The following is a 13,943-nucleotide window of genomic DNA, read 5'->3' as shown; positions in this document are numbered from 1 at the left end:
AGCAGTGAGCTCAAGTGTGCGAGACAGATTGATTGTCTTGCTCAAAAAAATGGCTCTGAGCACTATGGGACTTAACTGATGAGGTCATCAGTCCCCTAGAACTTAGAACTACTTAAACCTAACTAACCTAAGCACATCACACACATCCATGCCCAAGGCAAGATTCGAACCTGCGACCATAGTGGTCGCGCGGTTCCAGACTGTAGAGCCTAGAACCGCTCGGCCACTCGGGCCGGCTGTCTTGCTCATCACGAGTTAGTTGGAAGTGAGTGAGTGAGTGAGCGAGTCTACTTTTGTCGATTTCCTCCTCTCTGTGTGACAACAATTTTAGCCATTTTATGCACATTGTTTCTTTTAAAATGTGGAAGGACGCCAATAATCCCACCGTTGAACATCCATAAACACCAAACACACCCACGCACCCACCCACCCACCCACAACCACATCCACTCACACACACACACACACACACACACACAGAGAGAGAGAGAGAGAGAGAGAGAGAAGAGCACACCTGCCCAAAGCCCTCTCCACACACTGTTTGGCAGTGACGCTGTGAATGCTGATGCATCGAATATTGTCACAGACTTTGACGGGAGGGGGTGGGGGTATTGGGTTGCACATCACGAGTTATGCTTGTCCGAACTGGCCGACACATGAGGGCAGCTGATCTTATTACACGTACAGCAGCTGACTTACCGTCACTCACCATAAAAAACTACTGATGTTCAAGTGCAACTGCAGTTTACAACTAGTGTTGAAATAAATATGGTATGGAAGGAAGCCCAAAATATTACAGAATCACCTTCAACATTCACACAGTGTGAGTTCAGCTCCTCATTGGATCGTTGGTGCACTCGACGTCCTGTATCATTTGGAAAGGTGTTAAACCGCAGCTAATGGGACCACACTACACGTCACTAAACAACTGTTCATTTTCGAGTTATATCCTTCACTGAAGATGTGGAGTATCATGTAACATTGTGAGCAATAGACTTTTGCAACCTACCAGATCTCGAATGACATTATCAATTAATTCCATTCGGTATGTTCCGTCGGAAACTAGTTGACGTGAGTCTGCATTCACAGACTGCTGCAGTTCTTGTTCGGTTTCTAACCGATTGTCATTAGGCGTTACTGTCGTCTACATTCGCTGCTGGTCTGGAAATTTTACGACCACTTTTCTCACACCACGATACATGGCTACATGTGGTACATAATTCTTTGTAGGCACGTTGGAGAGTCTGTACTGTTATACAACAAACAGTGTAAATTCGTTTGCCGTGTAATCATGTGTGGAGCCAAAAATTATAGATTCTTTCGGTAACTATGTCTCTACGTCTTGTTGTTGTCGTGGTACTCAGTCCTGAGACTGGTTTGATGAAGCTCTCCATGCTACTCTATCCTGTGCCAGCTTCTTCATCTCCCAGTACCTACTGCAACCTACATCCTTTGGAATATGCTTAGTGTATTCATTTCTTGGTCTCCCTCTACGATTTTTACCTTCCACGCTGCCCTCCAATACTAAATTGGTGATCCCTGGATGCCTCGGAACATGTCCTACCAACCGATCCCTTCTTCTAGTCAGGTTCTGCCACCAACTTCTCTTCTCCCCAATCCTATTCAATACCTCTTCATTGGTTATGTGATCTACCCATCTAATGTTCAGCATTCTTCTGTAGCATCACATTTCGAAAGCTTCTATTCTCTTTTGTCTAAACTATTTATCGTCCATGTTTCACTTCCATACAAACTACGTTTACCCATCTCATTTGATGAATTCCACATAACATTCTGGAACGTGCACACCACTTTCATGAGCTACATCAGCAGTGAAGGATCGCACGACCAAATGGCGCCATTGATGCGAGGTAGTGTTGAAAACTAGTACCTCCGAATTCTTTATGTGGATACTCTTTATTTTTTTTAAAAATAAAACAAACGTTATTAACATTCTTCATCTTTATTCTTCATATCTGCATATTTATTTCTCAACATACACACCCTGGAAACGAACACATTTCTCCCAATGAGAGACCAGTTCGTGATACAACCACTAAAGGACGTTGGATTTCGTTGACGGAGCAAGAGCCCCAGTTCTGCTTCCACCACTTCATCACTACCAAAGTGGAGCACTCGAAGGTGTGTTTTAAGATTTTTATAGAGATGAAAATCGGAAGGGGGCAGTCGGGGCAGCATGGAGCATGATCGGCGACCTTTACAGATGTCTCAGCGTTTCTGTATGATCTGGCATTGTCGTACTAAGGGAGAGGGTCTTCCCTGGGTGAACGAACTCTCCGAATACGAAAGCTGAATACAGCATGCCATTTCTCACGAACCGACATAGTTTACGTTAAACACTGTCATGTTTCGAGCTTCAACTTGGAGCTCCCTAGGGGCAGACAGGTGGAAATGTGTGGACACGAAGAATAAAGATATAGAACGTTACTAACTTTTGTTTTATCTAACAAGCTTTAAGGATATTCACATAAAAATTCGGTTGCATCACTTTTCAACACCCCTCGTACTTACGGATAGGAGGAAACCGTTTTATTTTATGGACAATGTCGGTATTATTTTACGCCTCTATCGACGTTATTTAACCTAATTTTGGTGTTATTTTATGTCAGCTTTAGCGGAAGTTTTTATCAATTTCGGAATTAGTGTGAGTGGCTTATTATTTAAGAAACTTGTAATTTTTATTTTGTTTTCGGTCATTGTTTTTCAGTGTTATGTTGAAAATGACATTACTCCTGTCATTTACTTTCTGTTCATTGTCAACATCGATCAAATTTCCTTAAATTATTAAAATACAAAATCATGTTAAATATAATCAGTTAACGTGAAATTAATTGTACCACTACAAGCTGCTGAATATTTTTCAACAAATCATTGCCTCCCGACATGACGCCACTAATCCATCAATACCTCATCGTAGTGTGGAAGCAGCCGTCCGGGGCAGGAACACGGAAGTAAAACTGCCTCCATCGGTACACCACACATTTGATAGTCCCCACATATTCTGCTGGCATGGCAGTTTGCTTTTCCACAACGTTATGAAGGGATCTGTATCGCTTCAGAATACCTTACATGGTTGAGGTCCACCGTTTGTGCACAAAATGCATTCTTTGCCACGTCAGCATGAACAGAGTTCATTACCATCCTTTGGGTGAATCAGTAACACGGAGCCGCGCGGGTTAGCGTAATGGTCTAGGGAGCTGCAGTCATGGACTGTGCGGCTGGACCCGGCGGAGGCTCGTGTCCTCCCTCGGGCATGGGTGTGTGTGTTTGTCCCTAGGATAATTTAGGTTAAGTAGCGTGTAAGCTTAGGGACTGATGACTTTAGCAGTTAAGTCCGATACGATTTCACACACATGTGTGAACATGTGTCAGCAACATGGAGTTGTAAACATAGACGTAATACGTGGCTGTGAGACCAGTTTGCGGAAGATTTGCACTTCTGTCACGATGAACGATTCTCATCAGTCGTCGTTGGTCCCGTTCTTGCATGATCTATTTCCGGCCCCTACGATGTTAAGAAATTTGATATTTTACCGGATTCCTTATATTCACGGCACACTCGTGAACTGGTCGTAATGGGAAATCCCCACTTCTTCCCTACCTCGGAGATGCTATGTCCCATCGCTCGTGCGCCTACTACAACATCACGTTCAAATTCACTTAAATCTTGATAACCTGCCATTCTAGAAGCACTAACCGATCTAACAACGCGCCAGGCACTTATTGTCTTATATAGACACAGCCGACCGGAGTGCCGCATTCTGCCTGTTGACATATCTCTGTATTTGAATTCGCATGCCCATCTCAGATTCTCATGAGTTTGTAATGGTACTTGAATTACGCAACCATTACGCCACCTCACCAGAACCTCTCGATACCAGCAATATTTTACTCTACTCTGTTTCTGTAATGTAGTTAACATACACTCCTGGAAATTGAAATAAGAACACCGTGAATTCATTGTCCCAGGAAGGGGAAACTTTATTGACACATTCCTGGGGTCAGATACATCACATGATCACACTGACAGAACCACAGGCACATAGACACAGGCAACAGAGCATGCACATTGTCGGCACTAGTACAGTGTATATCCACCTTTCACAGCAAAGCAGGCTGCTATTCTCCCATGGAGACGATCGTAGAGATGCTGGATGTAGTCCTGTGGAACGGCTTGCCATGCCATTTCCACCTGGCGCCTCAGTTGGACCAGCGTTCGTGCTGGACGTGCAGACCGCGTGACCCGACGCTTCATCCAGTCCCAAACATGCTCAATGGGGGACAGATACGGAGATCTTGCTGGCCAGGGTAGTTGACTTACACCTTCTAGAGCACGTTGGGTGGCACGGGATACATGCGGACGTGCATTGTCCTGTTGGAACAGCAAGTTCCCTTGCCGGTCTAGGAATGGTAGAACGATGGGTTCGATGACGGTTTGGATGTACCGTGCACTATTCAGTGTCCCCTCGACGATCACCAGAGGTGTACGGCCAGTGTAGGAGATCGCTCCCCACACCATGATGCCGGGTGTTGGCCCTGTGTGCCTCGGTCGTATGCAGTCCTGATTGTGGCGCTCACTTGCACGGCACCAAACACGCATACGACCATCATTGGCACCAAGGCAGAAGCGACTCTCATCGCTGAAGACGACACGTCTCCATTCGTCCCTCCATTCACGCCTGTCGCGACACCACTGGAGGCAGGCTTCACGATGTTGGGGCGTGAGCGGAAGACGGCCTAACGGTGTGCGGGACCGTAGCCCAGCTTCATGGAGACAGTTACGAATGGTCCTCGCCGATAGCCCAGGAGCAACAGTGTCCCTAATTTGCTGGGAAGTGGCGGTGCGGTCCCCTACGGCACTGCGTACGATCCTACGGTCTTGGCGTGCATCCGTGCGTCGCTGCGGTCCGGTCCCAGGTCGACGGGCACGTGCACCTTCCGCCGAGCACTGTCGACAACATCGATGTACTGTGGAGACCTCACGCCCCACGTGTTGAGCAATTCGGCGGTACGTCCACCCGGCCTCCCGCATGCCCACTATACGCCCTCGCTCAAAGTCCGTCAACTGCACATACGGTTCACGTCCACGCTGTCGCGGCATGGTACCAGTGTTAAAGACTGCGATGGAGCTCCGTATGCCACGGCAAACTGGCTGACACTGACGGCGGCGGTGCCCAAATGCTGCGGAGCTAGCGCCATTCGACGGCCAACACCGCGGTTCCTGGTGTGTCCGCTGTGCCGTGCGTGAGATCATTGCTTGTACAGCCCTCTCGCAGTGTCCGGAGCAAGTATGGTGGGTCTGACACACCGGTGTCAATGTGTTCTTTTTTCCATTTCCAGGAGTGTATTTCTGAGGCAACATTCAGATTTGATTTCATTAATGTAGAGATACTTTGATACCTCAATATATTTATATTTGCAATGATATTATTTGTATGTGTATTCTTTCTTTTGTCACTATGATCTTTGCCGTACTTGTAAGTCTGACTTTTGGGCGCGTAAGCGATTATTAGTTAGTTGTTAGAGAATCGGACCTTTAGAAAGTCAAGTCTTGGACGTCATGTTGGAAAGACGCATATCGTAGTTGGCTTATAAAATGTGAGGAAGATGTTTTCAAGTATGTTTTGTATTGTGAAGTGATGTTTTGTGTGTTACGTGATATTGCAATAAAATCAATTAAAAGGAAATGTAACTTAAATTCGGAGTGCTGATTTTTTTTCATCACTATTGTGCTAACTTTGAAAGATTTAATCTTCAAAATTGGTTTGTGAAGCACATCTACAAAACTTTTGAATATAACAGAATAAAACCTAGGCCTCTTTGCATCCGAGCTTGGAACATCACCACCTAGATTTTCGACGATTGAGCCATGATTTTACGAAACCAACGTGGGAAACACGAAAAGATGAGTGCCTAGTTTATTCATTATTACCTGAAGTGACTTTATTAACTGTGCTCTAATGTCACCTGCCACATAATAACTTTGTTGTTGCCCTAAAATGCAGTATTTAGCAGCGTGAGCAATCTTTGTTGTGGTAGGGTTGTTAGAAGCTTCAGTATATATCCTTTGTTCTTTGCTCGGAAAATCAACTGCCCATTTAAGATTTTTCGGTGGTTTTACAGTTGACAAAAACCACGGATTTCGGCTTTTTTTAGTTTTCGCTTTATAGTTTTCGCCAAATTTTCCTGCCCCGTAGTTGCACTCCGTCTGCAGGGCGGCAAAGCGACGAAAGGTCTCACTTAAGAGTACCGATTAACATTTTGATCTAGGAGCTTCTGAAACCCTTTACAGGTGGGGGACTTGTCGGCTGGCAAGGCGCTGCTTGCTGTGGACGGAACCGACCGCCTGCTGGGCGTCTGCCTTGGCGGGGAGGTGACGAAGGACTCCGGCCAGAAGCTGCTGCAGAAGGCCGATGACTGTGGGGACGAGCGCGCCGCGACGCTCCTGCGCTTCTGGGCGCACCTCGTGCAAGTGTCCAGGCTGCCGGAAGTGCTGGGGGCGTCGCGAGCCTGGGAGGTCGAGAAACTCGCCACGGACCCTGCCGCCCGCGGGCGCGGCATCGCCAAGGTCAGCGAAGCCGTACTGGCCACTAACTCTCCAGTACCTGTAAGCTGCAGGTGAACCTAGTTTTCCATATCTCGTGTGGCGAGCACAGTGGGTTCACATGAAACGCTAGGAATGAGCGCGGAATAGTATGGCACTTGGCGCCCGTCGAAAACATCGGATTGCAACCTGCCCGATGAGAAATGACCGAAAGTGCACCCGGGGATAAACACCGAACGAACAAGCTGATTGCACGGCAATAGACTTGCACACCTCACCCTCGGCAAAAAGGGAACCCTTATACACTGAAGAGCCAAAGACAATGGTACACCTGCCTAATATCCTGTAGGCCCCCCGCGAACACGCAGAAGTGTGGCAACACAACGTGGCGCGGACCCGACTACTGTCTGAAGTACTGCTAGAGGGAACTGACACCGTGAATTCCGCAGGACTCTTCATAAATCCCTAAGAGCACGAGGGAGTGGAAATCTCTTCTGAACAGCAAGTTGCAAGGCATCCTATATATGCTCAATAATGTTCATGTCTGGGGAGTTTGGTTGCCATCGGAAAACTCAAAATAGCGTTCCTGGAGCCACTCTGTGGCAATTCTGGACGTGCTGGTTGTCGCATTGTCTTACTGGACTTAACCAAGTCCGTCGGAATCAACAATGTACATGAATGTATGCAGGTGATCAGACAAGATGGTTACGTACACTTTGTGATCAAAAGTATCCAGATATCTGGCTGAAAATGAGTTACTAGTTCGTGGAGCCCGGTATCGGTGAGGCTGGAATTTAGTATGGTGTTGACCCGCTCTTAGCCTTGATGACAGCTTCCTCTCTCGCAGGCATACTTTTAATCAGGTCCCGGAAGTTTTCATGGGAATGGCAGCCCATTCTTCACGGAGAATTTAACTGAGGATAGGTATCGATGTCGGTCGGTGATGCCTGCCAAGAAGTTGGTGTTCCAGAACATCCCGAAGGTGCTCTATAGGATTCAGATCAGGACTCTGTGGAGGCCGGTGCCTTACAGGAACGTTACTGTCGTGTAACCACTCCGCCACAGGTCGTGTATTATGAACAGGTGTTCGATCGTGTTGAAAGATGCAGTCGTCATCCCCGAATTGCTTTTCAAGAGTGGGAAATGAGAAGGTTCTTAAAACATTAATGTAGGCCTGTGCTGTAATAGTGCCACGAAAAACAACAAGGCGTGCGAGCTCCCTCCATTAAAAACACGACCACAACATAACACCACCGCCTCCGATTTTACTGTTGCCATTACACACGCAGGCAGATGGAGTTCACCGGGCGTTCGACATATCCATATCCTGCCTTCTGATCGCCACATTATATTCCATGATTCGTCACTCCGCACAAAGTTTTTTCACTGTTCAGTCGTCCAATGTTTACGCTCCTTACACCAAGCAAAGCGTGATTTGACATTTACCGGCAACATGTGTGGCTTATGAGCAGCCACTCCACCATGAAATCCTAGTTTTCTCACCCTACCGCCTAAATGTCATAGTAATTGCACTGGATCCTGATGCAGTTTGGAATTTCTGTGTGATGGTCTGGATAAATGTCTGCGTATATTACACAATACGACCCTCTTCAACTCTCAGCGGTCTCTGTCAGTCATCAGAATAGGTGGGCCTGTACGCTTTTGTGCTGTACGTGTCTGTTCACGTTTCGACTTTACAATGACATCGGAAACAGTGGGCCTAGGGTTGTTTAGGAGTATGGAAATCTCTCGTACAGAAATGACACTAGTGACACACAAACACCTGACCACGTTCGAAGACCATGAGTTCCCCAGAACGCCCCATTCTGTTGCTAAACAATGTCTAATGACTTCTGAGGTCGCTGATACGGATTACCTGGCAGTAGGTGACAGCACAATGCACCTAATATGAAATACGTGTGTTTTGGCTGGTTCAAATGGCTCTGTGAACTATGGGACTTAACATCTCAGGTCATCAGTCCCCTAGAACTTAGGACTACTTAAACCTAACTAGCCTAAGGATATCACACACATCCGTGCCCGAGACAGGATTCGAACCTGCGACCATAGCGGTCACGCGGTTCCAGACTGAAGCGCCTAGAACCGCTCGGCCACCATCGGCCGGCCGTGTGTTTTGGGGGTGTCCGGATACTGTTGATCACATAGTGTGCATATCACCTGTCACGGTCGTATTTAGACTATCGGGGGTCCCACTTCCCACCAACTGCACAAGCCGCAGACCATTCCAGAGCCTCCACCAACTTGAACAGTCCCCTGCTGACATACAAAGTCCACGGATTGATGAGGTCTGCTCGAAACAATTTAAACCGAGACTCATCCAGCTAGTATCAATTTTCCAGTCATTAACAGTCCAGTGTTGGTGTTGACTGGCCTACGCGAGGCGTAAAGCTTTGTGTCGTGCAGTCGTGAAGGGTAAACGAATGGGCCTTCGGCTCCGAAAGCCAAATTCTATGATGTTTCGTTAAATGGTTCGCACGCTGACACTTGTTGATAGCCCAACATTAAAATGTACAGCAATATGCGGAAGGATTCCATTTACGTCACGTTGAACGATTCTCTTCCGTCATTCTTGCAAGATCTTTCTTCGGCCGTAACGATGTCTGAGATCTGTTGTTTTACCGGTTTCATGATATTCGTGGTCACTCGTGAAATGGTCTCACGGAAAAATCCCCGCTTCATCGCTACCTCGGAGATGATTTGTACCATCGGTTGCCTGCCGACTACAACATCGCGTTCGATCTCATTTGAATGTTGATAACGTGACATTGTAGCAGCAGTAACCGATCTAACAACTGCGCCAGACGCATGTTGTGTTATACACGCGTTGCCGTCGGCAGCACCGTATTCTGCCAGTTTACATATCTCCGTATTTTAATACGCATGCCTACAATTGATTCTTTGCCGCTTCAGCGTCGGCTCTATCTTTCTCTCACTGTCTGTCTAACTTCTAAAATCCCTTTTCTCTTGAGCGGGTAGATGAAAGAAATCGAAATTTATGTCACATACTATGATGTATGTAGCTTAGCTGTGCAAAATACTGAAGCTTCTAAATCAGTGCAATCAAAAGTAACGTTCAGTTATACCAAATTTTTATACCCACAGGGTCTCTCATCAAAACCTATAGTGTATTTCTCGTTCACCTTGAATCATGACATTTGCTGGGAGCAATCTTTAACAGTGACAGTGAGTTCGTGGGATAGAGTTCCACGCCTGTTGCACTTGGTCGGTCAACATAGGGATGGCTAATGCTGGTTCTGGATGACACTGAGGTTGTGGGCCGATGATGTCCTGCATGTGCTCAATTCCAGACAGATGTGATGATCGAGCAGGCCACTGCAACAATTACAGTCGAGGAGAAAACGAGCGAGACCACTCACATTTTCTTTATGCTAATCCGCACAGCTTTGAAGTCTGCTACACAGCATAACAGGCAAGGCGACAAAGTGCTTCCAACATACTATCCACAGGCGTGTAATTGAAAAACTTTCCGAACTTTGTCATGTTGTTTTCAATCATGTGTAAGACTATTTTAACGCTGAATAGTGTGTTAAACACAACACGTGAATATAAAATATAAATGAAGGAAGAAACGCTAACTAGGGAGCTGTACTAATAAAAATAAATTCCAGCTCATCGAGATAACATAATTGTTTTAGTAAGACAAAGTACTCCAAATCGTTACGAATTAGCAAAATATTACGCGCTTTCGGCCACGAAACGGTCTGTGTCATCGTTCAGACCAGTCACACTGGATAACCGTTGCTGACCTACCATGAAAGTGTACAAATTTATCAGTGCGTGAAGATTCATAACGAAATTCTGTTAATGGTGAAAAGGGTTTCAGCGGGTGCGGTGGCCGAGCGGTTCTAAGCGCTTCAATCACGAACAGCGCGGATGCTTCAGTCACAGGTTGGAATCCTACCTCGGGAATGGATGTGTGTGAGGCCCTTAGCTTAGGTAGGTTTAAGTAGTTCTAGGTCTAGGGGACTGATGACCTAAGCAGTTTGGTCGCACAGTTCTTAGAGCCATTTTTTGACCTTTCGCGTAAATTTACTTTACATAAACTGCCGTATCTTTAGAGTGAGTTGACATAGAAGCCCACTTTTTACACCACCAAGGTCTGTGCAACAGAGCAGCACATCATTTTGCCATTTTCATCTCGAAATTGACGGCTTATTCATATCTGGGGTAATAATAGAGGTCTGTCTGCTAGTGTAGTTAGCTAATGCAAGGGGGGTCTGGTTTGTTTTCGGTTCTAATCTCGATGGAGGAAGATAATCTATCAGTAAAGCCATTTTAAGAAATTCTCGCGCCCCCAGTGCGTTTTATTGCTACTTTCATTCTGAACCAGCGCCTTGTGTGGATGTCAATATGGAACTCTTGTAGAATTTCATATTTGTTACTGCCTACTTTTTCCGCTTCTGTCAATAACTGAATTGACTAAATTATGGCAACGAATGATTTTTAACAGAATTTTGTTATGAATCTTCATTTGCACACTTTCATGGTAGATCAGCAACGGTAATCCAGTGTGACTGGTCTGAATGATGACACAGACCGTTTCGTGGCCGAATGCACGTCTCGTATTTTGCTAATTCGTAACGGTGTGGGGTACTTTGTCTTACTAAAACAGTTGTGTTATCTCGATAAGCTGAAATTAATTTTTATTAACACAGTACATTCTAATTAGAGTTTCTTCTTTCATTTATATCTTATATTTACGTGTTTAACACACTAATCAGCGTTAATACAGTGTTACACATGATTAAAAACAGTCTGACAAAGTTCGGATAGTTTTTCAGTTTCCGCCTGTGCATGGTATGTTGGTAGCACTTCGTCCCCTTGCCTGTTATGCTCTGTAGCAGACTTCAAAGCTGTGCGGATCAGCATAACGCAAAGGTGAGGGATTTCACTCGTTTTGTCCACGACCGTACACAGTCTGTAGACCACGTCGGATTCGAGCAGCTGGTATGTGGGCGACCATTATCCTGTTGGCAAACACTACTGGAAAGCTGTTTACGAATGGCAGCACAACAGATAGAATCACTGAATTGACTAACAAATTTGCGGTCAGGCTACGTGGGATAACCAGAGGTTGGGTGCAAGCCTTCAATTGGCCTCCTTCTAACCAACACAGGGCGGTCACTGGCACCGAGGCAGAACCAGCTTTCATCAGAAAAAAAAAACAGACCTCTACCGTGCCCTCCAACGAGCTCTCGCTTGGTCAACGGCGGTGGCTTGTGGTCAGTGGAATGTACGCTACACGCCGTCTGGCTCCTAGCTGTCCTTGAAGTAACCGATTTTTAACTGTTCGTTGCGTCACTGCAGTGCCAACTGCAGATCAAAACGCTTCCGCAGATGTTGTACGATGCGCCAGAGCCGTACGCCGAACACGATGGTCTTCACTCTCGGTAGTGCCTCGTGGCGGCCCAGAGCCAGGTTTACTTGTCACCGTATATTCTCGTGACCACCGCTGTCAGCAAAGGTGTAAAGTGGCTACATTCCTGACACGTCTTTCTGCAATAATGCAGAATGAACAACCAGGTGCTTGTATTCCTATTACACGACGTCGTTCAAACCCAGGAGTTGTCGATAATGCCGTCGTTGCCGCCTTAAAGGCGTCCTTGACAAACATCATCTCACCACGTCAAATCTCAAAGGCAACTAACGCTCACGAGTGTGTGCATTTAAAGCAAATCTGGTTTGCATCCTCGTAGCGGTGCCACTAGCGCCACTCTTACGCGTCTGGAGGAAATTTTAACGGATAACATCTATCAGATGTAGAAACGCACCTACGGACTTTCGTTTATGTCGCACAACTCATTCTAATTGCTGATAATTTTTTTCCCGACGGTGTATGTTTCACGTACTAGGGTCTATTACTCCTTGGCGTTGTAAAATCTTCAGCTTGTAAGTCAATGAAATCAAAAGATATGGCCATTTATGTCACATATTTTGATACGTGCAAATTCATTCATTAAAACATATAGTCAACGTCCGCCTCATGTGGAGCCATAAAATTTGGAAGAAATAATGCTTCACACTACAGGTAAAGGAAAGAAATACGAAAATTGATAATCTGTATTACGTCACACGAATGAAATATCTAACTCCAAACTTCGAACTTTTTCGTTCTCGAAAGTCTTGGAATCCTCAGAATCGATTTCTTGCCAATATCAATGTCGATAATAGGCAGAAGTCGTTGATCCCGTGATGAGTAAGCTGTCTACATACACAATTAACTTTGTGGACGGAACCTCCAGAACACGAGTCCTACTCGCAAATGGTCAAGGTTTAAATTTATGGTACTTGAAGTTCAGAACTGAAGTATCAGTTATAGAAAGCAGTTCCATGAATCTCTGAAAAATTCTCGAGAAAAACGACTTCGCATTTCTCCAACAGTATTGAATTTCCTAATGTAAGGTAACTATTTCTCGTCAGGTAGCGTGACTTTATAGTAGTTGTAAGCTGTCAGGCAAATCCAACACCCTCCATGAAAACCCTGACCTGACAAGCAAATCCAGTAGTATGTCACATAGCTCCGAATAAATCGTGACAATAACCAAACTAATACGAGTAATGAGGGAGCAAATGGAATACCACAGACTAACACAAGAATGCCTAAATGCATGTCATACCTCCCCACCGTGAGACAGACGCAGTTCCAAGGGGAGAAACGAGAACAGAAGCCGAGAGCAGAACCATGTGAAGCTAGAGGGCCCTATAATAAGGGACGGACACCCACGTCTCCAGCTAACCACCAGGACCACCCCTAGCCCATGTTAAAAGCTAGAGCCCTCCAGAAGAACAGTATAGAACTTACGATAACACTAAAAGGGCCACACCAGCCGCAAGTTTTAGCGTGAGACATTTTCGCGTCTCTGTTACGTTGCAAACCTAAAAAACATTGCCTCACCACTAAATGTAACCGCCAGGACCACCCCCCAGCCCATGTTAAAAGATAGAGCCCTCCAGAAGAACAGTATAGATCTTACGATAACACTAAAAGGGCCACACCAGCTGCAAATTTTAGCGTGAGACTTTTTCGCGTCTCTGTTACGTTGAAAACTTTAAAAACATTGCCCCACCACGAACAGTATAACGTTTCTCATTGGCTAGACAGAGTTTTTGTAGGCGGAGCTTAAGGTTAACATTGAGACCCTGATTGGTCAGATGAAGACACAGCCAGATAGTTTTTTCTAAAACCAACTTCGGTTAATTGTAGTAAGGAGAAGTTAGGAAAGAGTTGCTTCCGACGCGGCGAGATGCATGGAACTGCGCTGGCCGCCGCTCCCTGACGAACACCGACAAGGAATTGAGCGCACGCGATGCCGCATTTTTGAGTGCATAAGGCTTC

General features: G+C 45.8%; 1 protein-coding gene across 1 annotated transcript in view; it reads left to right on the top strand.

Annotated features, from left to right (window-relative positions):
- Nucleotides 1–13,943, top strand: part of LOC126282374 (arylalkylamine N-acetyltransferase-like 2) — a 97,950-nt gene that overhangs the window by 24,307 nt on the left and 59,700 nt on the right. The window contains exon 2 of the mRNA XM_049982032.1: nucleotides 6,314–6,589. Coding sequence (XP_049837989.1) covers nucleotides 6,314–6,589 — 276 coding nt within the window. The remainder of the gene's footprint in view (nucleotides 1–6,313; nucleotides 6,590–13,943) is intronic.

This window comes from Schistocerca gregaria, chromosome 7, assembly GCF_023897955.1.
Source record: "Schistocerca gregaria isolate iqSchGreg1 chromosome 7, iqSchGreg1.2, whole genome shotgun sequence".
Lineage (NCBI taxonomy): Eukaryota > Metazoa > Arthropoda > Insecta > Orthoptera > Acrididae > Schistocerca > Schistocerca gregaria.
The sequence above is the reverse complement of the archived record's forward strand: the minus strand, read 5'-3'. Positions and strand labels throughout refer to the sequence as shown.